This window comes from Saimiri boliviensis, chromosome 14 (assembly GCF_048565385.1).
Source record: "Saimiri boliviensis isolate mSaiBol1 chromosome 14, mSaiBol1.pri, whole genome shotgun sequence".
Classification (NCBI taxonomy): Eukaryota; Metazoa; Chordata; class Mammalia; order Primates; family Cebidae; genus Saimiri; species Saimiri boliviensis.
In genome coordinates this window covers 41,998,116-42,025,508 of record NC_133462.1, presented here as the reverse complement: position 1 = coordinate 42,025,508, position 27,393 = coordinate 41,998,116, and the positions used below count along the sequence as shown (strand labels likewise).

General features: G+C 50.3%; 1 protein-coding gene and 1 non-coding gene across 3 annotated transcripts in view; one reads left to right on the top strand and one right to left on the bottom strand.

Moving 5' to 3' along the window:
* The window catches only part of CHAF1A (chromatin assembly factor 1 subunit A), a 44,425-nt gene that overhangs the window by 14,412 nt on the left and 2,620 nt on the right, over window positions 1-27,393 (top strand). For both annotated transcript variants that reach the window (XM_074384772.1, XM_003938818.3), the window contains 10 exons: window positions 604-660; window positions 5,928-6,157; window positions 6,685-6,745; window positions 7,160-7,228; window positions 13,335-13,561; window positions 14,053-14,221; window positions 14,323-14,403; window positions 15,037-15,129; window positions 16,119-16,374; window positions 17,879-18,348. In XM_074384772.1, coding sequence (XP_074240873.1) covers window positions 604-660; window positions 5,928-6,157; window positions 6,685-6,745; window positions 7,160-7,228; window positions 13,335-13,561; window positions 14,053-14,221; window positions 14,323-14,403; window positions 15,037-15,129; window positions 16,119-16,374; window positions 17,879-18,348 — 1,713 coding nt within the window. The remainder of the gene's footprint in view (window positions 1-603; window positions 661-5,927; window positions 6,158-6,684; window positions 6,746-7,159; window positions 7,229-13,334; window positions 13,562-14,052; window positions 14,222-14,322; window positions 14,404-15,036; window positions 15,130-16,118; window positions 16,375-17,878; window positions 18,349-27,393) is intronic.
* LOC120362845 (U6 spliceosomal RNA) lies at window positions 9,408-9,518 on the bottom strand. Its single transcript, XR_005578646.1, has one exon. It is a non-coding gene; the product is annotated as a U6 spliceosomal RNA (small nuclear RNA).

Here is a 27,393-nt window from a genome sequence, read left to right as displayed (position 1 = left end):
ATGTAAATTAGTGGTTCACATGAAACCAGCCTGGAGATGTGTTTTACTTGATTAATTTAGCATCTATCTATTTATTTATTTATTTAGAGACAGTCTGGCTATGTAGCCCAGGCTAGAGTGCAGTGGCGCCATCTCGGCTCACTGCAACCTCCTCCTCCGTGTTCAGGCGATTCTTCTGCCTCAGCCTCCCGAGTAGCCTGCCACCACGCCCAATTATTTGTATTTTTAGTAGAGACAGGGTTTTGCCATGTTGGCCAGGCTGGTCTCAAACTCCTGACCTCAGGTGATCTGCCTGCCTCAGCCTGCTAAAGTGCTAAGATTGCATGCATGAGCCACCACACCCAGCCTTGTCTGTTGCTTTTGTTTCTGAGCTTGCCTTGTTTTTCTTGTTTGTGGCCTGCTTCACTCATTTCTTTATCTGCCTCCACAGTCTCCCTCGTTATCTAATCCCAGATACACATGTGTGCACACTCATTGGAGTTTATGACTATACCATGACATTTTGGTTCTGTTGGTGGAAAAACTGATCACCTGGAAAAGTTTCTCATTTTCTTGAAGCAATTGAAATAACTGGTGTTTAAAGATAAATGTCTTTCATTTCAGATAACTAAGAAATTCGTCAAAGGTTCTACAGAGAAGAACAAGCTCAGACTGCAAAGAGTAAGACATTTTTCCTGAAATAGAAAATTAACCTGCTGTGCTTTTTGCATTAAATAGTAAGCAAAGCCCTTTGCAATTCCTTTGGTCCCGTTTTTACTTTTTCCCAGCCTTCTCTGACCATCATTTTGATTCTTGCTTCATTTTATTTACCTGGGCTTGGTGGTGCATGGATTGTGTTAGTTTTTACTTTACTGAGTCCTAAGATTTTGTGTGTGGCCTTTTCTAAGCTTTTATCAGTAGTACTACTACTCTCTTAATGATTCCTTATCCCACTGCAGCTTAAAATTACCTTCCAGAAACCCCAGTCCCTTTCTCTGCAGTCCGGAACTCTTTCATAGGTATTTAAGTTCCACTTCTTCCTAAGTGCTGTAACATCTTACTAGCCCCTACGCTTGATGGCTGCTTATCTTTTAGGAACTCCCTGCTGAGTTTCTTATTCTATGGGGGGGCGGCACCAGAGGCCTTTTTACTTACTGCTTAAAGATTAGAGAAGTTGAACATCATGTTATACCAAAACAAACGAAAACTGCAGGGAAGGCCTCTGGGCTTTGCCTATACTGCCAGCTCACAGGAGGGGCCTGGTGACCATCAGCTCTGTGTTCACTGGGCATTTCTTGAGCTTCCTGACAGTGCACTGTATTTTTGTGGGTCAGATTTGGGGTTGATTTTTATGTTGTTACTGTTTTTGAGATAGAGTCTCGCTCCGTTGCCCAGGCTGGAGTGCAGTGGCACAATCTTGGCTTATTGCAGCCTCCACCTCCAGAGTTCATGCAATGTTCCTGCCTTCGCCTCCCAAGTAGCTGAGATTACAGGCATGCACCACCGCACCTGGCTATTTTTTTTTTTTTTTTTTTTTTTAGTGACAAGATTTCACCATATTGGCCAGGCTGGTCTTGAACTCCTAACTTCTGGTGGTCCACCCACCTTGGCCTCCCAAAGTGCTGGGATTATAGGCGCGAGCCACCATGCCCAGCCTGATTTTTTTTTTTTTTTGAGACAGAGTTTCGCCCTTGTTACCCAGGCTGGAGTGCAATGGCGCGATCTCGGCTCACCGCAACCTCCGCCTCCTGGACTCAGGCAATTCTCCTGCCTCAGCCTCCTGAGTAGCTGGGATTACAGGCACGTGCCACCATGCCCAGCTAATTTTTTGCACTTTTAGTAGAGACGGGGTTTCACCATGTTGACCAGGATGGTCTCGATCTCTCGACCTCGTGATCCACCCGCCTCGGCCTCCCAAGGTGCTGGGATTACAGGCTTGAGCCACCGCGCCCGGCCTGATTTTTATTTTTACAGTTTATCTCACTCTTTGGAAGGAGAACTCTTTTTTTTTTTTTTTTTTTTTTTTTGAGACGGAGTTTTGCTCTTGTTACCCAGGCTGGAGTGCAATGGCGCGATCTCAGCTCACCGCAACCTCCGCCTCCTGGGTTCAGGCAATTCTCCAGCCTCAGCGTCCTGAGTAACTGGGATTACAGGCACACGCCACCATGCCCAGCTAATTTTTTGTATTTTTAGTAGAGACGGGGTTTCACCATGTTGACCAGGATGGTCTTGATCTCTTGACCTCGTGATCCACCCGCCTCGGCCTCCCAAAGTGCTGGAATTACAGGCTTGAGCCATCGCGCCCGGGTTTTTTTTTTTTTTTTTTTTTTTTTTTTAGGCAGAGTTTCACTCTTGTTGCCCAGGCTGAAGTGCAGTGGAGCAATCTCGGCTCACCAGAACCTCCGCCTCCTGGTTTCAAGCAATTCTCCTGCCTCAGCCTTCAGAGTAACTGGGATCACAGGCATGCGCCACCACGCCTGGCTAATTTTATTTTTTACTAGTGACGCGGTTTCTCCATTTTGATCAGGCTGGTCTTGAACTCCCGACCTGAAGTGATCTGCCCGCCTCAGCCTCCCCAAAGTGCTGGGATTACAGGCATGAGCCACTACCCCCAGCCAGAATGCGAACTCTTTTGAAGCTCATTGGCACCTCCAAGTTCCGCACACATTGGAGGAGAAAATACCCAAGTGTGGCTGAAGAAATCTGATTCACCTGCAGTTTCTAGAAGCCTTCTATTTCCTGCTTAGGAACAGGGCGGGAGACTCTGCTCCACCCACAGCTATGTTGACAGTGTCCTTGTTCAGTCCAGATAGTCACCTTTGTCATCTGTGTTGTATGTCAGATGCAGTCACACGGGATGCTGGCAAGAAACGAAAATTGACATCTTTCGGACTGTGTCTCCCTGGCTTTTGTTAAGGCTACCAGAGATGTACTTACTGGGACACATTTAGAGCATTTCCTTAGCGACAAAGGCAGATACTCTTTTGTTTTGAGACGGAGTTTTGCTCTTGTTACCCAGGCTGGAGTGCAATGGCGCGATCTCGGCTCACCGCAACCTCCGCCTCCTGGGTTCAGGCAATTCTCCTGCCTCAGCCTCCTGAGTAGCTGGGATTATAGGCATGCGCCACCATGCCCATCTAATTTTTTGTATTTTTAGTAGAGACGGGGTTTCACCATGTTGACCAGGTTGGTCTCGATCTCTCGACCTTGTGATCCACCCACCTCGACCTCCCAAAGTGCTGGGATTACAGGCTTGAGCCACCGCGCCCGGCCCTAAAGGCAGATATTCTTAACCCAAACTGAAAGCTGAGCTGTTGGGCTCCAGACATGTGGGAAGCCCGTATTGGATGAGAGATGGTCCTCATGCTGTGCTGGGAGTGGGCACTTGTGGAGCCGAGCAGGTGCCCACTCCCTCCGTTGCCTCCATTGCCCAGGCTGGAGTGCAATGGCGAGATCTCTGTTCACTGCAACCTCTGCCTCCCAGGTTCAAGTGATTCTTCTGCCTCAACCTCCCGAGTAGCTGGGATTACAGGCACACACCACCACTCCTGACTAATTTTTGTATTTTTAGTAGAGACCAGGTTTCACTATGTTGGCCAAGTTGGTCTCAATCTCCTGACCTCAAGTGATCCGCCTGCCTTGATCTCCCAAAGTGCTGAGATTACAGGCGTGAGCCACCATGCCCAGCTGAGCATGTTTAACATTAAACTTCAGATCACAGAATGATTCAGTGTCCCAGGGCACTACCAAATCTTTTGAATGAGGAACTTGGCAATGAAGTGTTAACTCCCTTAAAGAATTTGAAGCCGGGGGTGGTGGCTCACACTTGTAATCCCAGCACTTTAGGAGGCCAAGGTGGGAAGATCAAGAAGAGGTCAAGAGTTCAAGTCCAGCCTGACCAATGTGGGAAAACCCTGTCTCTACTAAAAGTATGAAAATTAGCTGGGCGTGGTGGCATGCGCCTGTAGTCCCAGCTACTCAGGAGGCTGAGGCAGGAGAATCGCTTGAACCAGGGAGTTCAGGGTTGCAGTGAGCAAGGTGGCGCCATTGCACTCCAGCCTGGTGACAGAGCGAGACTCTGTCTCAAAAAAGAAAAGAGAGAAAAACACCTGGGCTGGTTGTGATGGCTCATGCCTATAATCCTAGCACTTTGGGAGGCTGAGGTGGGCAGGTTACTGGAGCGCAGGAGTTCAAGATCAGCCTCGGCAACATGATGAGACTCTGTCTCTACAAAAATTAGCCAGGTGTGGTGATAGGTTCCTGTGGTCCCAGCTACTCAAGCGGCTGAGGCAGGAAGATTGCTTTTTTGTTTGGTTGGTTTTTTTTTGAGATGGAGTCTTGCTCTGTTTCCCAGTCTGGGGTTTGGTGGCACATCCGGGCTCACTGCAATCTCTGCTTTCCGAGTTCAAGCAATTTTCCTGCCTCAGCCTCCCAAGCAGCTGGGACTACAGGTGCACACCACCATGCCCAGCTATTTTTTTTTTTGTATTTTTAGTAGAGACTGGGTTTTACCATATTGACCAGTCAGTGTGGAGCTCCTGACCTTGTGATTTACCCGCCTCAGCCTCCCAGAGTGCTGGGATTACAGGCGTGAGCCACTACGCCCAGCCAGAAGATTGCTTTGAGCCCAGGACAGAGGTTTCAGTGAGCCAAGATAGTGCTGCTGAACTCCAGCCAGGGCACTAGAATGAGACCCCATCTCCAAATTAGTAAATGTTTTTGAGGATTTTTGTTTGTTTTTAGACAAAGTCTCGCTCTGTTGTCCAGGCTGGAATGCCATGGCGTGATCTTGAACTGCCTTCCCCGTTCCAGTGATTCTTGGGCCTTAGCCTCCTGAGTAGCTGGAACTGTAGGTGTGCGTTGCCACATCTGGCTAAATTTTTTGTATTTTTAGTAGAGATGGGGTTTTATCTTGTTGGCCAGGCTGTTCTCGAACTCCTGGCCTCAAGCAATCTGTCTGCCTCAGCCCCGCAAAGTGCTGAGATTTATAGGAGTGAGCTCCACTGTGCCAGCCAGATTGTGTTTTAAATGAATCTTATATTGACTTGCTTACAAGTACCGGGACACAGGGCTAATTATTAACATTTTTCTCATGATGGAGGGAAGCATAATAGATGATGAAAATCACTTCTGTGGCTGAGTGCTATGGCTTATGCCTATAATTCCAACACTTTGGGAGGCTGAGGCAGAGGGATTGTTTGAGGCCAGGTGTTCAAGACCAGTCTGAGCAACACAGCAAAACTCCGTCTCTAGGAAAAATATAAAAATGCCTGGGTATAGTGGCATGTGCATGTATTCCCTGCTACTCAGGAGGCTGAGACAGGAGGATTGCTTGAGCTTGGGAGGTCGAGGCTGCAGCAAGCTGTGACTGCACCACTGTACTCCAGCCTGGACAACAGAGTGGATCTCATCTCAAAAAAAATAAAATTACTTCTGTGTAAGGTTGTTGATTGGAGGCTCTTCCTGGAGCTGGTCTCTGAATTCATTTTCTTTCTTTCTTTTTTAACTAAGTCTCACTTGGTTGCCCAGGCTGGAGTGCAATGGTGTGATCTCAGCTCATTGCACCCTAGGTCTCCTGGGTTCAAGTGATTCTCCTGCCTCAACCACCTGAGTAGCTGGGAGTACAGGCACCCTCTACCACGCCTGGCTAATTTTTGTATTTTTAGTAGAGACGGGGTGTCACCATGTTGACCAGGCTGGTCTCGGAACTCCTGACCTCAGGTGATCTACCCACCTTGACCTCCCAAAGTGCTGGAATTAAAGGCACATGCCACTGTACCCAGCCTTGGTCCCCAAATTCTGTCCGTCTCGTCTAGGACCAGCTGTCCCGCATGCTCTGATCAGAGCTTCCTCCTGGGAGCTATAGAGAGAGCCACTTGACACTGTCGTGAGCTCCCTCCTGGCGGCTGGCAAGAAGGCCACATGTCATCTGCCACACTGTCTTGTAGGATCAGGAGCGCCTGGGCAAACAGCTCAAGTTACGTGCAGAAAGAGAAGAAAAGGAGAAGCTGAAAGAGGAGGCCAAGCGGGCCAAGGAAGAGGCCAAGAAGAAGAGAGAGGAAGAGAAGGAGCTGAAGGAAAAGGAGAGGCGGGAGAAACGGGAGAAAGATGAGAAGGAGAAGGCGGAGAAGCAGCGGCTCAAGGAGGAGCGGCGCAAGGAGAGGCAGGAAGCCCTGGAGTGAGTGCCCTCAGCCATGCTGGGCCTACCTCCCCACTGCTGGATTCCACTTCTGGCCGCTGTGATGGGCCTTTGGTGTTTCGCAGGCAGACTGGGGCTCCCATCAGTTCCTTTCTGTTTCTCCTGTGTGAGCTGCACGTGCGGCCCCGACGTGGGAGCAGTGGAAAGCAGCTCCCTGCTCTTTCGTGCTCCCCCACGTCCACTCACACTGGGCCCCTTGTCTCTGCCTGTGACTGTCCTTCCAGTTCCCAACCAACTGACGCATTTGCATCGCAGGAATATGGGTTTTGTTTGTGGTAATTATGCATTGGCTGGCTAAAGTCAGAATATTCTAGTCACAGAAAGAATTTTATTGTCTATTTTCCATTTTTATTGTGAAGGTCTACGTTACAGCTTTATAGTAATGTGAAAGTAACATATTCATTACTGTAAAATTAAATACTTGCCATATACTAACAGTTGCGTGCCATGGTCCCTTCCAGAACCATAGCAAAGAGTCGGCTGAAATGTTATTTGCTGTCTCACAGGGCCAAACTTGAGGAGAAAAGGAAAAAGGAAGAAGAGAAACGGTTAAGAGAAGAGGAGAAGGTAGCGTGTTTCCTTCAGAACTTCCCCATCCCAGCCCGCTGAAGAAGCAGATGCACAAGGTGGAATTCTACCCACAGCTGTCGCCTAATGTTCTCTTGGTTTGAGGAAACCAAATGGCGCCCATGGGAGGGACGAATCTGTCTAGATGCATCTGCATCCTTTTGCTTCTTTCCAGTGCTGGCCTGTCACACGCCTACTGGTCCCATACCCTGGCACTTCCATCCGCAAGGGCAACTCAGACATTTTGAGATTGGCTGACGTGGTTGTGGGTCCGTGGGTTTTGAGAGCTTAAAAAATCACAGTAGAGCCTTCAAGTTAACATGCTTGAGTTTTGGTGCTGGGGGGACATTTGCATGTTTGAAGTGTGCACTGTGTCTCTTCCCCTCTTTCTCATCACCTTCTCTTACATCACAGCGTATTAAAGCAGAGAAGGCCGAAATCACCAGGTTCTTCCAGAAACCAAAGACTCCACAGGCCCCCAAGGTGAGCAGCCAGCTGCCTTTGCTTTCGAGTTTCAGCTCTTTTCCTCTCTGAAAGTGAAAGCATCTGTCACCAGCCAGCTTCTCTGATGATGAGGCACGGAGCCTCCGGTAAGCCAGCGAAGTTCCGTTTCTGGTGAACTCTTGAGGCTCAATATTTTGTCTTCGCTTTGACCCAAAAAGGTAAAAAGTGTCGTGTCTGATTAAAAAGTGCTGTTTTCAGAGGCTACTTTATGAGTAATTTTGTGTTAGGCGTTAAGAGAAGTTAACCTGCCTGTAATCCCAGCTACTCAGGAAGCTGAGGCGGGAGAATTGCCTGAACCCAGGAGGCGGAGGTTGCGGTGAGCCGAGATCGCGCCATTGCACTCCAGCCTGGGTAACAAGAGCGAAACTCCGCTTCAAAAAAAAAAAAAGAGGCCGGGCGCGGTGGCTCAAGCCTGTAATCCCAGCACTTTGGGAGGCCGAGGCGGGTGGATCACGAGGTCGAAAGATCGAGACCATCCTGGTCAACATGGTGAAACCCCGTCTCTACTAAAAATACAAAAAACTAGCTGGGCGTGGTGGTGCATGCCTGTAATCCCAGCTACTTAGGAGGCTGAGGCAGGAGAATTGCCTGAGCCCAGGAGGCGGAGGTTGCGGTGAGCCGAGATCGCGCCATTGCACTCCAGCCTGGGTAACAAGAGCGAAACTCCGTCTCAAAAAAAAAAAAAAAAAAAAAAAAAAAAAAAAAAAAAAAAAAAAAAAAAAAAGAGAGAAGTTAACCATGTTTTTACCCTTGGGAAACTTAGGATTGAGGGGCAAGCTTAGCCATAAAACAGCAGTAGAATGCACGAAGATTTACTTTCCCCGCCTGGCGTTGGTCACCTGACAGCTCAGACCTCCTGAGCCACCATCTGTGCATGGAAACCACAGCCCTCCTTCCCTTTTACCCAGAGAGAGCCCATCTCTAATGTTAGCGGGCCTTCAGTGCCTTTCCCTGCTCCACTCACTGTCCATACACATGTGTACTTAGCTGTCTCGGGTATGTATCATGTTGCCATATTTAGATGTATTTCATTCTTTTTATTTTTTTTATTTTTATTTTATTTTATTTTATTTTATTTTTTGAGACGGAGTTTTGCTCTTGTTACCCAGGCTGGAGTGCAATGATGCGATCTCGGCTTACCGCAACCTCCGCCTCCTGGGTTCAGGCAATTCTCCTGCCTCAGCCTCTTGAGTAGCTGGGATTACAGGCACGCGCCACCATGCCCAGCTAATTTTTTGTATTTTTAGTAGAGACGGGGTTTCACCATGTTGACCAGGATGGTCTCGATCTCTTGACCTCGTGATCCACCCGCCTCGGCCTCCCAAAGTGCTGGGATTACAGGCTTGAGCCACCGCGCCCGGCCTCATTCTTTTTAATATATCTATCTGCCCTTTATTTATTTATTATTTATTTATTTTTGAGACTGGGTCACACACTGTCACTTAGGCTGGAGTGCAGTGTCACAGTCACAGCTCACTACAGTCTTGACCTCTCAGGCTCAGGTGATCCTCCCACCTCAGCCTTCTAAGTAGCTGGGACTACAGGCATATGCCACCACACCTGGCTAACTTTTTTTATTTAATTTATTTAATTTATTTATTTTTTTTGAGATGGAGTCTCACTCTGTCGCCCAGGCTGGAGTGCAGTGGTGCAGTCTCGGCTCCCTGCTACCTCTGTCTCCTGGGGTCAGGTGAATCTCCTTCCTCAGCCTCCTGAGTAGCTGGAATTACAGGTGCACACCACCACTCACAGCTAATTTTTGTGTTTTTAGAAGAGACAGGGTTTTACCATGTTGGCCAGTCTAGTCTCGAATTCCTGACCTCAAGTGATCCGCCCATCTCGGCCTCCCAAAGTGCTGGGGTTATGGGCATGAGCCACTGCGCCTGGCCTAATTTTTAAAATTTTTTGTGCAGACGGGATTTTGCAATATTACCCAGGCTGGTCTTGACCTTCTGGCCTCAAAAGCTTCTCCTAGCCTTGGTCTCTCAAAGTGCTTGGATTACAGGCGTGAGCCCCTGCTCTGGGCCTATCCTTTTATTTGTATCTCAAAATATTTCACAACAATTGCATATCTTGAAGGTGCACAACATGATGTTGTATCTACACAGACCCATGTCATTTCTTTTCTTTTTTCTTTTATTTTATTTAAAAAAAAAAAAAGCATATGGACTGCTTCACGAATTTGTGTGTTAGTCATCCTTGTGCAGGGGCCATGCTAATCTTCTCTGTATCATTCCAATTTTAGTATATATGCTGCTGAAGCGAGCACTGTGTTTTGGTTTTTTTTGTTTTGTTTTTTTTCTGAGACAGTTTTGCTCCTGTTGCCCAGGCTGGAGTTCAGTGGTGTGATCTCAGCTCACCACAACCTCTACCTCCCAGTTTCAAGTGGTTCTCTTGCCTCAGCCTCCCGAGTAGCTGGGATTACAGGCATGTGCCACCACGCCTGGCTAATTTTGTATTTTTAGTTGAGACAGGGTTTCTCCATGTTGATGAGGCTGGTCTCGAAATCCCAACTGCAGATGATTTGCCTGCCTCAGCCTCCCAAAGTGTTGGGATTACAGGCGTGAGCCACCCCGCCTGGCCATGTCATTTATTTTCACTGTTGCATAATACTTAATAATGCAATGATATCATGGTTTCTCTCTCTCTCTCTCTTTTTAAAATTTTATTTATTCATTTGTTTAGTTTTTGTTTTTTTTTTGAAACGGAGTTTTTTGTTCTTATTACCCAGGCTGGAGTGCAATGGCGCGATCTCGGCTCACCGCAACCTCTGCCTCCTGGCTTCAGGCAATTCTCCTGCCTCAGCCTCCCGAGTAGCTGGGATTACAGGCACGCGCCACCATGCCCAGCTAACTTTTTTTTTTTTTTTTTTTTTTGAGTTGGAGTTTCGCTCTTGTTACCCAGGCTGGAGTGCAATGGCGCGATCTCGGCTCACCGCAACCTCCGCCTCCTGGGTTCAGGCAATTCTCCTGCCTCAGCCTCCTGAGTAGCTCGGATTACAGGCATGCGCCACCATGCCCAGCTAATTTTTTGTATTTTTAGTAGAGATGGGGTTTCACCATGTTGACCAGGTTGGTCTCGATCTCTCGACCTCGTGATCCACCCACCTCGGCCTCCCAAAGTGCTGGGATTACAGGCTTGAGCCACCGCACCCGGCTAGCTAACTTTTTGTATTTTTAGTAGAGACGGGGTTTCACCATGTTGACCAGGATGGTCTCGATCTCTTGACCTCATGATCCACCCGCCTCGGCCTCCCAAAGTGCTGGAATTACAGGCTTGAGCCACCGCGCACGGCTGTTTAGTTTTTTAAGACGGAGTCTTGCTCTGTCACCCAGGTTGGAATGCTGTGGCTCGATCTTAGCTTACTGCAATCTCCACCTCCTGGGTTTAAGCAATTCTCTTGCCTTGGCCTTCTGAGTAGCTGAGATTACAGGCACCCACCACCATGTCTCACTAATTTTTTATATTTTTAGTAGACACAGGGTTTTACCATATTGGCCAGGCTGATCTCGAACTCCTGACGTGAGATGATGTGCTCACCTCAGCCTCCCTAATTTTATTTGTAGTAGAGATGGGGTCTAACTGTCTTGCCAGGGCTGGTCTCGACCTCCTGGCCTCAGCAGTTCTCTCACCTTGGCCACCCAATGTGCTGGGCTCACAAGTGTGAGCTGCAAAACCTGCCACTATCTGAGCTTCTCTGCCCCTCAGTGGCACAGTAGGGGTTCCTGCGTATGCTTCTCTGCACACATGCCTCCTCTGGGACAGCCAACTAAGCATGAGATCGCCTCTAGGACAAAACAGCACATTGCTGAAACATCATTAGCCATGGCCAGAGTGCCCGCCAGACGGGAAAAACTCAGATGTACATTCCTGGCAATGTGTGAAAATGTTTCTTCATGATTCTGTGATTTTTTTTTTTTTTTTTTTTTTTTTAAGATGGAGTTTCGCTCTTGTTACCCAGGCTGGAGTACAATGGTGCGATCTCGGCTCACCAACCTCTGCCTTCTGGGTTCAGGCAATTCTCCTGCCTCAGCTTCCTGAATAACTGGGATTACAGGCACGCGCCACCATGCCCAGCTTATTTTTTGTGTTTTTAGTAGAGACAGGGTTTCACCATGTTGACCAGGATGTTCTCGATCTCTTGACTTCGTGATCCACCTGCCTCGGCCTTCCAAAGTGCCAGGATTGCAGGCATGAGCCACCGTACCCGGCCCTGATTCTGTGATATTAATGGATGGAATGAATTTTAACTTTGCCAGTCTGATGCATTTTAAAAAAATTGATATTCTTGTTTTACTTTCCATTTTTACTTGACTCTTGGTGCAGTTGAGCATTTTTTTATGTTGGTTTCCCATTTTAGTTCTTCTGTGACTTGCCAATTCCTATTTTTTACCCCCCTTTTTTTTTTCTTTTACAGAGCTGACCTTTTTTTTGGCCTGATGTGTGATAAGAGTTTTTTTGGGCCGGGCGCTGTGGCTCACGCCTGTAATCCCAGCACTTTGGGAGGCCGAGGCGGGTGGATCACAAGGTCAAGAGATCGAGACCATCCTGGTCAACACGGTGAAACCCCGTCTCTACTAAAAAAAATACAAAAAATGAGCTGGTCGTGGTGGCGCGTGCCTGTAATCCCAGCTACTCAGGAGGCTGAGGCAGGAGAATTGCCTGAACCCAGGAGGCGGAGGTCGCGGTGAGCCGAGATTGCGCCATTGCACTCCAGCCTGGGTAACAAGAGCGAAACTCCGTCTCAAAAAAAAAAAAAAAAAAAGAGAGATCGAGACCATCCTGGTCAACATGGTGAAACCCCGTCTCTACTAAAAATAAAAAAATGTAGCTGGGCATGGTGGCACAGGCCTGTAATCCGAGCTACTCAGGAGGCTGAGGCAGGAGAATTGCCTGAACCCAGGACCCAGAAGGTGGAGGTTGCGGTGATCCGAGATCGTGCCATTGTACTCCAGCCTGGGTAACGAGCTTAACTCCGTCTCAAAAAAAAAAAAAAAAGAGTTTTTTTACAGTTTGGTATTTAATCCTCAGATATTTCGTCTCAGTCTACTACCTCTTTGTTTACAGAGTCTTTTGTTATACAGAAATTTCTCCTTTTGGCCTTGTGCAGTGGCTCGTGACTGCAATCCCAGCACTTGGGGAGGCCAAGGCAAGTGGATCACCTGAAGTCAGGAGTTCGATACTAGCCCGGCCAACATGGTGAAATCTTGTCTCTAGTAAAAATACAGGAATTAGCCGAGCATGGTGGTGGGCACCTATAATCCCAGTTACTCATGAGACTGAGGCAGGAGAATCCCTTGAATCCAGGAGGAGCGGGTTGCAGTGAGCCAAGATCGTGCCAGTGCACTCCAGGCTACGTGATAAAGCGAGATTCCATCTCAGAAAAACAGAGCAGTTGGAGACCAGCCTGGGCGACACGGTAAGACCCTGTCTCTAAATTATTTTTTTTTCTTTTGAGACAGAGTCTTACTCTGTTGCCCAGGTTGGGGTGCAGTGGCAGAATGTTGGCTCAGTGCACCCTCCACCTCTTGGCTTCAAGTGATTCTTCTGCCTCAGCCTCCTGAGTAGTGGGACTACAGGTGCCTGCCATCACCACTAATTTTTTAATTTTTTTGTAGAGACAGGGTTTCACCATGTTGTCCAGGCTGGTCTTGACCTCCTGACCTTAGGTGATCCACTGTCTTCGGCCTCCCAGAGTGCTGGGATTCCAGGCCTGAGCTACTGTGCTGGCCTTTTTTTTTTCTTTAAAGCAAGGTTTGTTGAGATATAATTTACATACAATAAAACACATCCTTTTCAGGACTTTCATATTGACAAATTACAGGGGCAGCTAACCATAATGAAGATACACCCTATTTCCATCACCCAAAACAGCTCCCTTTAGTCTGTCCCCATATCCCATCCCTTGAGACTCCCGATCTGACCTCCATCCTGTAGCTCTGGAAACTCGGCTCTGTGGACCTATGTAGTGTCTTCGCCTTGCCCTTAGCCTGGGTGAATCCCACCAGCACCCTGCTGTGTGTGTCCATGGTGCCTCCTTTCTCCCATTGCTTGAAGACCCCACTGGATCTCTTCTTTATTTCAGACCCTTGCTGGCTCCTGTGGAAAGTTTGCCCCCTTTGAAATTAAAGAGCACATGGTCCTGGCCCCTCAGTGTCGGACTGTTTTCGACCCAGACCTCTGCAGTCAGCTAGACCAGCTCCTTCAGCAGCAGAATGGCGAATTATCCTTCTTGAAAGACCTCAAAGGCCGGCAGCCTCTGAGGTCCGGACCCACCCAGATTTCCACTCAGAACTCAGACATTTTCAACAGGTCAGAGCCCAAGGAGTTTAGCCTTCGCCTGCTAGTGACGCTGGAGGGCAGCTGCCCAAATCCTGGGGTCCCCGAGGCAGGAGCTCTGGGGCCTTCTGCTGCTCGCCTTCTGCTGGCTCAGGCGTCTCTCTACCTGGCCTTCCTGTGAGCCCCTGAAGTTTTCCTCTTCCTGTCTTCCCAGCCCCTCCTGGGCTCCAGTGAAGGACACTCCCTGCTCTTGCAGATTTCCCGGTTCCATTCAACTCCCCTTGCTAAAAATGCTCCGAGGCTGAACCTGGGCAGCCTTCCTCCCTCTCCTCCTGCAGGCTGCACCCTCCTCCCTCTGTCCCTCGAGTCCACGTTCCTGGCCTTTCTTTGGGGACAGGTAGTGCTGTATTTTACGCTCTCCCAACTTTCTGGAATTGTCAGGCCAGCTTTACTGGGAGGTCCCTGGGACGTGTGTGAGTGAGTCTAGGGCAGCACGATCCTCAGCCCAGAGTTTTCCTTCTTAGTGATGTCGTGATTGTGGAGCCTGGGAAGGGCGATGGTGTTCCCGAGAGGAGGAAATTCGGAAGGATGAAGCTCCTGCAGTTCTGTGAGAACCACCGGCCAGCCTACTGGGGGACCTGGAACAAGAAGACAGCGCTCATCCGTGCCCGAGACCCCTGGGCCCAGGACACGGTGAGCGGGCCCAAGCGGGTGTCCGTCCCTGTACCTCCTCGCTGTGCCTCTTCCCTCCAGCCCCGAAGGCAGTCGTGAGTCCCGTGTGTTTTTTTTCTCAGAAGCTCCTCGACTATGAAGTGGACAGCGATGAGGAGTGGGAAGAAGAGGAGCCCGGGGAGTCCCTGTCCCACAGTGAAGGGGTAAGGACATACCCCAGCTGTGTTCACTCTCGGACAGCTTTTGTTTGGCCTGCTGTGTGGTCTGAAACCCAAATCTCCCTGAACATCCACACTTCCAGCTTCGCTCAAAAAATCTCACCTGGCGACACTCGCTTCCGTGGCCCTGCAGCTCCATCTCACCTCCTGCCAGCCTGTTACTCACCATTTCCACCTGATGGCACAGCTGCTGTGACTTGGTGGCTTTCTGCTGATTGCTCACAGTGTCCATCAGAAGGCCATGCCAAACAGATGTTCACAGCTTTAGATTTTTTGGTTTAAGACAGCCTTGCTATATCACCCAGGCTGGAGTGCAGTGGCGCAATCTTAGTTCACTGCAACCTCCACCTTCCGGGTTCAAGTGATTCTCCTGCCCCAGCCTCTCTAGGAGCTGGGATTACAGGTGCCCAACTAAAATTTGTATTTTTAGTAGAGATGGAGTTTCACCATGTTAGCCAGGCTGGTGTCAAACTCCTGAGCTCAAGTGATCCACCTACCTTGGCCTCCCAAAATACTGAGATTAGATGCGTGAGCCACCGTTCCTGGCCAATTTATTGTTTTTAATGAGACACACGCTCTACTTTTCTATCTGATGAACTCTTTTGTTTTCCTTTTGAGGATGATGATGACGACGTGGGAGAGGATGAAGATGAGGATGATGGTTTCTTTGTGCCCCATGGGTACCTGTCTGAGGACGAAGGTGTGACAGAGGTGAGGGAGTGAAAGGGAGGTCACTGGCTCAGAAAAAGCTCATTCACAGACTGGTGGTCGGTGGCGTGCCTGGGAGGGTGACAGGAGTCCCCGCCCAGCCATACACGATTTGAACTGTGTTCCCAGCATGCAAGCTCACTTGTCGGAATGGCTTAGCCTGAACTTAGCATCACATGGGAGGGTGGCAGACATAAGAGGAAATTGCAAGTGAGCAGACACTCTGGTGAGGGAGCGTGGCCGTGGCCTGTGGGTTAGAAGGCTGGAAACCACTCCATTGGACGTACGGTCAGCATGCACCACGACGTATGCATCGCAAGTGTTGAGTTTGATGACTTACAGCAGTCGAGTGGATGGTGTAGCCACAGCCCAAAATAAAGCGTAGAACTTCCCCATCTCTCCAGAAGATTCCCCACGTCGCTGCAGGCGAACCTGCCTGCCACCCCTTTCCATATTCTGTAAGGTTGTAGAACTTGCAAGCAAGTTGTTTTTGGGACTCTGAAGGCCTGTCGTTTTGGAAGCAGGGATTTGGTGTGACTGTCTTAGAGTCGGACTTGAGGGTCTCCATTCCTTGTGCATATCTGACCACCAAGTCCTGAAATGTCTGTCAAGAGAGTGGTCTCAGGCCCTGCGTGTGTCTGCCCGGTGACTGGACCATGCGGGCAGATACTCAACCCTGTTAAATGACTCCACGATCACACATTCACCAGAAAATTGAGAGTGGTGTTAAAAGAGGTCTCATGGGTGGGCTCTGAAATGTCTGTGACTCTCCCAGAGAAGACCGGGTGTCAATTATTCCATGTAGAATAATTCTATCTGGAAGAGGGATAGCCAGCACGTGGTATGCTCTGCCCAGGCCCTGACACTGTGAGAAGCTTTACACCCATCCTTTTCTCTTGCTCCCCAGCTGTCTGGGGGCTGGAATCTCGAAAGAGTGCCTGGGAATAGTGGAGCGAGAACTCCAAATAAATTTCTGCTTTCTAACCCACTAGGAGTGCACTGACCCTGAGAACCACAAGGTCCGCCAGAAACTGAAGGCCAAGGAGTGGGACGAGTTTCTGGCCAAGGGGAAGCGGTTCCGCGTCCTGCAGCCTGTGAAAATCGGCTGCGTGTGGGTGGCTGATGGGGACTGTGTGGACGAGGACCTGAAGGTGCTGCAGCAGTTTGCAGCCTGCTTCCTGGAGACCGCGCCCGCCCAGGAGGAGCAGACACCCAAGGCCTCCAAGCGGGAGAAGAGGGACCAGCAAAGTGAGCCTGGGCGAGGCCTCCCCTCCTCAGGGACTTGGTCAGGCCCCCACCTGTTCCTAGTCCCAGCCAATTCCAGGGCTGAGGGGAAGAGTCTTACAGGCTAGTGGGTCTGTGATGCAAACATTCTTTCCACAAATAACAGCGGCCAGCCCTCTTCTCATACACGTTCGTACATTTGATGATGTCCCCAGTGGCAGGACAAGGCAGGTCCTTTAATTGGCTTATCAACCAGGACATAGGCACCCACAGTGCTAGAGTGGGGGTTATGCTTTCTCAAAAGCCAGGGAGGGGCCAGGCACAGTGGGCTCATGCCTGTGATTCCAGCAGTTTGGGAGGCCAAGGTGGGAGGATTGGTTGAGCCTTGTGCTTCAACACCAGCCTGGGCGACATGGCAAAATCCCATCTCTGCAGAATATACAAAATTACCTGGGCATGGTTTCTCACACCTGTGTTCCCAGCTACTCAGGAGGCTGAAGTGGGAGGACTGCTTGAGCCTAGAAGGCTACAGTGAGCCATGATCCTGCCACTGCTCTCCAGCCTGGGGGACAGAGTGAGACCCTGTCTTAAAAAAAGACTCAAAAAACTGGGTAGGGACCATGGCATACAAGGAGAGCAGGGCAACCATTGGGGTAGGAACAGCAGGCATTCAAAGTCAGCCCTGGCAATGCACGTGCCTGGCTGAGGCTCACTTCTAGGCAGGTGTGTGGGTGCTGCCCTTTATTTTTCTTTTGTTTTTTGAGACGGAATTTCACTCTTGTTACCCAGGCTGGAGTGCAATGGCGCGATCTCGGCTCACCGCAACCTCTGCCTCCTGGGTTCAGGCAATTCTCCTGCCTCAGCCTCCTGAGTAGCTGGGATTACAGGCATGCACCACCATGCCCAGCTCATTTTTTGTATTTTTAGTAGAGACGGGGTTTCACCATGTTGACCAGGATGGTCTTGATCTCTTGACCTTGTGATCCACCCGCCTCGGCCTCCCAAAGTGCTGGGATTACAGGTTTGAGCCACCGCGCCCGGCCACTGCCCTTTCTTTTTTTCTTTTTTTTTTTTTTTGTATGAGAGGGAGTTTCGCTCTTGTTACCCAGGCTGGAGTGCAATGGCGCGATCTCGGCTCACCGCAACCTCTGCCTCCTGGGTTCAGGCAATTCTCCTGCCTCAGCCTCCTGAGTAGCTGGGATTACAGGCACGCGCTACCATGCCCAGCTAATTTTTTGTATTTTTGGTAGAGACGGGGTTTCACCATGTTGACCAGGATGGTCTCGATCTCTCGACCTCGTGATCCACCCGCCTCGGCCTCCCAAAGTGCTGGGATTACAGGCTTGAGCCACTGCGCCCGGCCGTACTGCCCTTTCTTAAGACCACTCTCATGAAGCCTCCTGTCCCCAAAGCTGGCTGTGCCCCAAGCCTCAATGGCAATGAGGAGCTGTGTGTGGTTCCCGCCCGTTGGCCTGTGGTGGTCTGTGTCTCCCCAAACCTCATGCCTGCCCATGTTCCCTCTTGCCAGTCCTGGCCCAGCTGCTGCCGCTGCTGCATGGCAACGTGAATGGGAGCAAGGTCATCATCCGGGAGTTCCAGGAGCACTGCCGCCGGGGACTGCTCAGCAAGCACAACGGCAGCCCCCTGAGCCCCTCCACCACCTGCCTGCACACCCCCGCCCCTGGCGAGGATGCCACCGTTCCCTCCAAGTCCCGACTCAAGCGGCTCATTTCTGAGAACTCAGTGTACGAGAAGCGGCCTGACTTCAGGATGTGTTGGTACGTGCACCCGCAGGTGCTGCGGAGCTTCGAACAGGAGCACCTGCCTGTGCCATGCCAGTGGAACTACGTGACCACGGTGCCCTCAGCCCCCAGAGAGGACAGTGGCAGCATCCCCTCCACGGGGCCCGGCCAGGGTACTCCTGTCTCACTGAAGAGGAAGTCAGCAGGCAGCATGTGCATCACCCAGTTCATGAAGAAGCGCAGGCACGACGGCCAGGTGAGGTGGGGCAGGGCGAGCAGGTCGGCAGCCCCATAGGACTTTTGTGTTTGGTGGTTGATTGTTTTTTTTTTTATTTTGAGACGGAGTCTTGCTCTGTCACTTAGGCTGAAGTGCAGTGGCATGATCTCAGCTCACTGCAACCTCTGCCTCCCAAGTTCAAGTGATTTTCTTGCCTCAGCCTCCTGGGTAGCTGCGACTACAGGCATGGGCCACCACACCCCACAAATTTTTGTATTTTTAGTATAGATGGGGTTTTACCGTGTTAGTCAGGCTGGTTTTGACTCCTGACTTCGTGATCCACCCACCTGGGCCTCCCAAAGTGCTTGGATTACAGGTGTGAGCCACTGCGCCCAGTGTTGGTTGGTTGGTTGGTTGGTTGGTTGGTTGGTTTGGAGACAGAGTCTCGCACTCTCGCTAGGCTGGAGTACAGTGGTGCCATCTTGGCTAACTACATACTCTGCCTCTCAGGTTCAAGTGATTCTCCTGCCTCAGCCTCTCGAGTAGCTGGGACTACAGGCATACACCACCACACCCAGCTTATTTTTGTATTTTTAGGAGAGACGGGGTTTCACCATGTTGGCCAGGAAGGTCTCAATCTCTTAACCTCGTGATGTTCCCGCCTCAGCCTCTCAAAGTGCTGGGATTAACAGGCATGAGCCACTGCGCTTGTTGCTTTTGTGTTTTTTAAATAACTTTACTCTTAGAGTAGTTTTAGGGTCACAGCAAAATCGAGTGGAAGGTACAGATAGTTCCCATTCTTTGCCAAAGCAAAGCCAAGCCACCCCCATTACCAGCATCACCTTCCAGAGCAGTGCATTGGTTACAATCTGTGCACCTTAGGCTGGGCACTATGGCTCATGCCTGTAGTCCCAGCACTTTTGGAAGCCCAGGTGGGAAGATCACTTGTGCCCAGGAGTTGGATACTAGCCTGGGCAACGTGGCAAAACCCCACCTCTACGAAAAACACAAATTTAAAATTATCCAAGTGGTGGCATGCAACTGTAGGCTCAGCTGCTTGGGAGGCTGAGGCGTGAAGATTGCTGGAGCCTCAGAGATTGAGGCTGCAGTAAGCTACGATCATACAACTGGACTGCAGCCTGGACGAGACAGCGAGACCCTGTCTCTAGAAATAGACAAAGTGCACCTTCTTTGATTTATCATAAACACTCAGAGTCTACAGTCTCCGTTAGGGTTTGTTCCTGGTGTTGAGGGTTCTGTGATTTGAACAAATGTTGGATGCTGTGTATTATTCTGAACGGAGCGGCCTCTCTGCCCTGAAAGGCCCCTGTGCTCTACCCATCCAGTCTTCTGGAAATCACTGACCTCTGTATCTTTGATTCGGCCTTTTCAGATTGCCCTGTAGCTGGAATGCCACCTCGTGTGGCTCCTTTCACTTGGCAGTATGTATCGTTTCCTCCATGTCTGTCTGTGGCTTGATAGCTTTTTTTTTTTTCACACTGCATAATATCCCAAGTGGTGGCATTTTTATTTTCGTTCATGGGTTCTTTAATTTTGCATTCAATCACAGTTATTAAGGATTTAATGTGCACCAGCCAGTCTCATCAGTTGCACAGACACAGGGACATGCAGAACACCACCCAATGTGAGGCACAGGCAAGAGCATGTAAGGAGAATGAGTGCTCTGTGATTACAGCCTCATGGGTGTCTCAGAGGCACAAGCACACGGAGCTGTGGGGTGTGTGACGGGGCACTGCCTGGTCTTAAGAAGAAACTGGTGCTCAGAGAGCCAGTGGCCCCTGGCACCCACCCCAGCCATGGATCAGCCTTGTTAGCGTTCATGCAGACTTTCTGTCCTTACCACCCAATGTACATAACTGAGTTTCTCTCTCTATTTTTTTTTTTTTTTTTTTTTTTGAGTCTCAGGTCTTATTATGTTGCCCAGGCTGTAGTGCAGTGGCATGATCACCACTCACTGCAGCCTTGACCTCCCCAGGCTCAGGCAGTCCTCCCACCTCAGCCCCCTGAGTAGCTGAGAGAGACTATAGACACATGCCACTGCGCCCAGCTAATTTTTTGTAGAGACAGAGTTTCACCATATTGCCTGTGCTGGTCTCTACAAAAAATAAAAATAAAAATAAATTTAGGCCGGGCGCGGTGGCTCAAGCCTGTAATCCCAGCACTTTGGGAGGCCGAGGCGGGTGGATCACAAGGTCAAGAGATCGAGACCATCTTGGTCAACATGGTGAAACCCCGTCTCTACTAAAAATACAAAAAAAATAGCTGGGCATGGTGGTGTGTGCCTGTAATCCCAGCTACTCAGGAGGCTGAGGCAGGAGAATTGCCTGAACCCAGGAGGCGGAGGTTGCGGTGAGCCGAGATCGCGCCATTGCACTCCAGCCTGGGTAACAAGAGCGAAAACTCCGTCTCAAAAACAAGAAAAAAAAAAAAAAAACCTGTATTTTTCGTAGAGGTGGGGTTTTGCCACGTTGCCCAGGCTAGTATCCAACTCCTGGGCACAAGTGATCTTCCCACCTGGGCTTCCAAAAGTGCTGGGACTACAGGCATGAGCCATAGTGCCCAGCCTAAGGTGCACTGATTGTAACCAATGCACTGCTCTGGAAGGTGATGTTGGTAATGGGGGTGGCTTGGCTTTGCTTTGGCAAAGAAAGTGTATGGGAACTATCTGTACCTTCCACTCAATGGCCTTAAGCACTCCTGGCCTTAAGCAATCCTGCCTTGGCTCCCAAAGCACTGGGATTATAGGCGTGAGCCCCTGTGCCTGGCCCCCTGAGTTTCATTTCTAATATCTACTCTTAGTGCAAACCTATTTGTCCTTGTGAACCTTGGGCCTTCCAGGCCACGATCTGATGGAGTTACAGGTTTTCAGAGACTTGGGACAAGGAGCAAGACAGCGGTCAAACTTGCATCAACCCCCAGCTCCAACTTGCATCCTCTTCTCTGATGTTAGAGGTGGTTGATGGCTGGTCACGGTGGCTCACGCCTGTAATCCCAGCACTTTGGGAGGCTGAAAAGGGTGGATTACCTGAGGTCAGGCATTCGAGACCAGCCTGGCCAACATGGTGAAACCTCATCTTTACTAAAAATACAGAAATTAGCTGGGCATAGTGGTGAGTGCCTGTGATCACAGCTACTTAGGAGGTTGACGCAGGAGAATCACTTGAGGCGGAGGTTGCAGGGAGCCGAGATCATGCCATTGCACTCCGGCCTGGGCAACAGCATAAGATTCCATTTCAAAAAAAAAAAAGTGGTCATTTACATAGTGGCAGGGAGGGAGGTAAAAGAAGTGGCTCCTGAGATGATGTCCAGTCATCTCCCTACTGGCAGCACACGGACATGGACCTTGACACACTGTGAACCTCCCTTAACTGTCCTAGCAGGAGAGGACTTCAGAACATCCCAGAGGGTCTGGGGCTGTCAGTGGAACTGTTGCTGGCACTCCCTAGAGCCTTTGTCCCTGCATAGTGTGTAGTGTACACAGCTTTCCTGGCCCTGTGGAGGCGGCGTGGCATCGTGGGGAGCCCAGTGCCTGGGAGCTGGGCCCCAGGCAGCCCCACATAAAGCTTCACTGGCTGCGTTCCTTGTTGAAGCTGTGTGTGAGCAGTGCCTTTCCCTTGTGACCTGCACAGCCTTACAGGGAACTGGAGCTCCCCAGTCTGAAAATGATCGGGGCGGGAAGGTCCCTCTGCCTGTGACACTATGCAAGCAGTGCTCCAGTGCTTTTGCTAATCAGCCCTTCCCTGGGAACCCGTGTCCCTCAGACATTCCTTTGGGGTCTCATCCTCCATGCAGCAGCCCAGGGCTTGGACCAGCTCCCTCCCCACCCTCCTCCACTGGTTTGATGTGGCAGCTTCACTCTCCCAGCTGGGATGCAGTGCCCTGCCCTGGGTCCTCCCAAGCACTGCTATTGCTCCCTGTCAACATGTGGAACCTGTGTTTCCTCACTGGGAACATGGCACCCTGAGTCCCATGTGTCCAGAATCAGGTGTGAGTTTCTGTGCTTCGGGGTGGCGAGTACCTGGCTATCGTCTCTAACTACTAGGAAAGAGGGGTGCACCCAGTTTAACTAGAGTAGGTCAGAGAGATTCGGTGGGTCTTAGAGTCAGCAAAATGTGACATCGCACCTGAAAATGCATGGCAGTGGTGGCCATATGCGCGATTGGTGGCCTCTGCTGCCGTGGCACAGGTGAGGGCCTCCTGGGACTTAGCAGTGCATTGGACACACAAGGCCACACCTGAAGGAGTAGGGACCCAGGCCCAGCTTGGTGCTTCACCCACATCCCTGAACCTCCTACAGTTTGGGACGTAAACTTCCCTATGGAGCAGGGCCTGATACTGTTCAGAGCCTGTGTAGAGAGGGGCTCAGGAAGCACAAGAGCCCAGATGGGACATGTCCCCTGGCATTGTCTGCTTATTTTGAGACAGAGTCTCACTGTTACCCAGGCTGGAGTTCAGTGGTTCAGTCACAGCTCACTGCAGCCTCCACTCCTGGGCTCAAGTGATGCTCCCACCTCTGCTTCTTTAGGAGCTGGGAATATAGGTATGTGCCACCATACCCAGCTAATCTTTAAATATTTTGTAGAGACAGTTTGTTGCCCCAGGCTGGTCTCCCACCTCTGGGGCTCAAGTGATCTTCTGTCCAGCCTCCTGGCATTTAATCAAGCTTCTGACTGATACTTCTGCACCCATGGGGAGGGGTGGCTATTTGTCTGCAAATGGTGTACATACATGTTTTTTATTGGGTTACACTTTTTTCCCAGTTTGAGAGTTTTCATCTTTTTTTTTTTTCTTTTTTTGAGACTGAGTCTTACTCTGTCGCCCAGGCTGGAGTACAGTGGCGTGATCTCTTCTCACTGTAACCTCCGCCTCCCAGGTTCAAGCAATTTTCCTGCCTCAGCCTCAAGAGTAGCTGGGATTACAGGCGCCCACCACCACACCTGGTTAATTTTTGAATTTTTTGTAAAGATGATGTTTTATCATGTTGGTCAGGCTGGTCTCGAACTCTTGACCTCATGATTCGCCCACCTTGGCCTCCCAAAGTGCTGGGATTACAGGCGTGAGCCAACATGCCCACCCCTTGTTATGTTTCTTTTTTTTTTTTTTTTTTGAGACGGAGTTTCGCTCTTGTTACCCAGGCTGGAGTGCAATGGCGCGATCTCGGCTCACCGCAACCTCCGCCTCCTGGGTTCAGGCAATTCTCCTGCCTCAGCCTCCTGAGTAGCTGGGATTACAGGCACGCGCCACCATGCCCAGCTAATTTTTTGTATTTTTAGTAGAGACGGGGTTTCACCATGTTGACCAGGATGGTCTCGATCTCTCGACCTCGTGATCCACCCGCCTCGGCCTCCCAAAGTGCTGGGATTACAGGCTTGAGCCACCGCGCCCGGCTATTTCATTTAAATTTTTTAAAATACAAAGAAGGGTGTGTTTGTCCTTGCCAACAGAACAGATTATGTCATCAGAATAAAACTAAAGAAGCAGGCCGGGCGCGGTGGCTCAAGCCTGTAATCCCAGCACTTTGGGAGGCCGAGGCGGGCGGATCACGAGGTCGAGAGATCAAGACCATCCTGGTCAACATGGTGAAACCCCGTCTCTACTAAAAATACAAAACATTAGCTGGGCATGGTGGCGCGTGCCTGTAATCCCAGCTACTCAGGAGGCTGAGGCAGGAGAATTGCTTGAACCCAGGAGGCGGAGGTTGCGGTGAGCCGAGATCGCGCCATTGCACTCCAGCCTGGGTAACAAGAGCGAAACTCCGTCTCAAAAAAAAAAAAAAAAGGCCGGGCGCGGTGTCTCAAGCCTGTAATCCCAGCACTTTGGAGGCTGAGGCGGGTGGATCACGAGGTCAAAAGATCGAGACCATCCTGATCAACATGGTGAAACCCCGTCTCTACTAAAAATACAAAAAATTAGCTGGGCATGGTGGCGCGTGCCTGTAATCCCAGCTACTCAGGAGGCTGAGGCAGGAGAATTGCCTGAACCCAGGAGGCGGAGGTTGCGGTGAGCCGAGATCGCGCCATTGCACTCCAGCCTGGGTAACAAGAGCGAAACTCCGTCTCAAAAAAAAAAAGAAGCATAGATGGCTGGGTGCCATCACTCACACTTGTAATCCCAGCATTACAAGAGAATGAGGAGAATGAGGCAGGCTTGAGGCCAAGAGTTCAAGACCAGCCTGGCTCACATGGTGAAACCCCATCTCTACTAAAAGTACAAAAATTAGCTGAGCATTGGTGGTACACACCTCTAATCCCAGCTACTTGGGAGGCTGAGGCAGGAGAATCACTTGAACCCGGGAGGTAAAGGTTGCAGTTGAGCCCAGGTCATGCCATTGCACTCTAGCCTGGGCGCAAAAGTGAGGCTCTGTTTCAAAAAAAAGGGGTGGGGGGCGGATAGATGTTAGTGACACCATCTTCATCCCATGTAGTTGCTAAATGTTTTCCCAACTCCCATTTTCCATAGTCCGCGCTCCTCTGTGTCTGTGTTGAGCACTTGCAGTGCTGCCTGTGATGACAGCTGTCCTGTGAAGCAAGCTGCCGGCAGCTCTCAGCACAGTAGAACTTGGTGTCATGTGTTAAAGCCTGTCTTGAGCCTGGAGGGTGAGAGTGGTGATTGTGCTGAAAAATTGTGGATCCAAAAAAACCTCGTGTGTCAGTGCATCTCCTGTGTGGAGGGAGGTCCCAGTGACTTGAGATGGCTCTGAAGAAATTGGCTTGTTCCCTTTGTTTAACACCTGCAGTGTCACACTCCTCAGCAGAGTCTACAGGGGATTATTAGACCCTTCTTTGCTTAACTAATCTTTCAAAAAGGTAGTTGAAAATGGCCCTAGTCTGGGCTCAGTGGCTTATACCTGTAATCCCAGCACTTTGGAAGACTGAGGCAGGAGGATAACTTGAGGCCAAGAGTTCGAGGCTGTAGTTATCTGTGATCGCACCACTGCACTCCAGCCCAGGTGACAGGGCAAGACCCTGTTTCTTTTATATTTTAAAAAAAGGTCCTACTGTGTCCTCACAGGATCAGCCCATGCTGCCTAGGGAGCCCCTACATGGGAATGCATGGGGACAATTGGAACCCAGTCAGCATGGCCAGGCACTGTGCTCTGACCATTGTGTTACTGTGCAGTCGATTTTCTAGGCGAATGAAGGTTTATGTAAAGGAAGAATTCCTGGAGTTGTGAGGCCTTGCCTCCCTGAAAAAATAAGTGTGGCTCTCCTTCCTGGGATGAGTTTTTGTTCATGCACAGAGAGAGTGAGCACTGACCTGGAGGCTCGTGGTGGGAATCAGACCTCCACTTCATAAGTCCTGTCTTTCTGTCTCCTTTGCTGAAAGCAAATGCCAACAGCTCAGGAATCTTGTTGGGGCTAGGTGCAGTGGCTCACACCTGTAATCCCAGTACTTCAGGAGTCTGAGGTGGGAGGATGGCTTGAGGCCGGGGGTCCGCTTGAGCCCAGGAGGTTGAGACCAGCCTGGGCAACATAGTGAGACCCCTTATCTCTACTAAAAATAAAAAATAAAAATTAGCCGGGCATGGCGGCACACACCTGTGGTCCCAGCTACTCCAGAGGCTAAGGTGTGAGGATTGCTTGAGTCCATACGATCAAGGCTACAGTGAGCTGTGACTGCATCGCTGTGCTCCTGCCTGGGTAACGGAATACCAGTCTCCAAAAAAAAAAAAAAAATCTAACTGGAAACGCAGACCCTCAGTCCAGTCCTTCCTCACCCTACACAGCAGGGGAGTCACAGAGCAGGGATTCAAACTCCAGGCTACATTCTCCCCGCCTCTCCCCCAAGACAGAGTCTTGCTCTGTTGCCCAAGCTGGAGTGCAGTGGCACAATGTCGGCTTACTGCAACCTCCCTGTCCCGGGTTCAGGTAATCTTCTCACCTCAGCCTTCTGAGCAGCTGGGACTACAGGCATTCACCACCGCGCCGGGCTAATTTTTGTGTGTTTTTTTTTTGTGGAGACAGGGTTTCTCCATGTTGCCTAGGCTGGTCTTGAACTCCTGGGCTCAAGCAATCATCCCGCCTTGGCCTCCAAAAGTATTGGGATTAGAGGTGTGAGCCACCGTGCCCAGCCCAGGCTGTACTCTCTTTGTTTGTTTGTTTGTTTTGTTTTGTTTTGTTTTGTTTTGTTTTGAGACAGAGTTTCGCTCTTGTTACCCAGGCTGGAGTGCAATGGCGCGATCTCGGCTCACCGCAACCTCTGCCTCCTGGGTTCAGGCAATTCTCCTGCCTCAGCCTCCTGAGTAGCTGGGATTACAGGCACGTGCCACCATGCCCAGCTAATTTTTTTTTTTTTTTTTTTGAGACGGAGTTTCGCTCTCGTTACCCAGGCTGGAGTGCAATGGCACGATCTCGGCTCACCGCAACCTCCACCTCCTGGGTTCTGGCAATTCTCCTGCCTCAGCCTCCTGAGTAGCTGGGATTACAGGCATGCGCCACCATGTCCAGCTAATTTTTTGTATTTTTAGTAGAGACGGGGTTTCACCATGTTGACCAGGATGGTCTCGATCTCTTGACCTCGTGATCCACCCGCCTCGGCCTCCCAAAGTGCTGGGATTACAGGCTTGAGCCACTGCGCCCAGCCATGCCCAGCTAATTTTTGTATTTTTAGTAGAGACGGGGTTTCACCGTGTTGACCAGGATGGTCTTGATCTCTTGACCTTGTGATCCACCCGCCTCGGCCTCCCAAAGTGCTGGGATTACAGGCTTGAGCCACCACGCCTGGCCTGACCCCTTTCTTTCAAAAAAAAAAAAAAATTAAAAAATTTTTAAAAAGAAAATATGCCGGCCGGGCACGGTGGCTCACACCTGTAATCCCAGCACTTTGGGAGGCCGAGGTGGGTGGATCACGAGGTCAAGAGATCGAGACCATCCTGGTCAACATGGTGAAACCCCGTCTCTACTAAAAATACAAAAATTAGCTGGGCATGGTGGCGCGTGCCTGCAGTCCCAGCTACTCAGGAGGCTGAGGCAGGAGAATTGCCTGAACCCAGGAGACGGAGGTTGCAGGGAGCTGAGATTGCGCTATTGCACTCCAGCCTGGGTAACAAGAGCAAAACTCCGT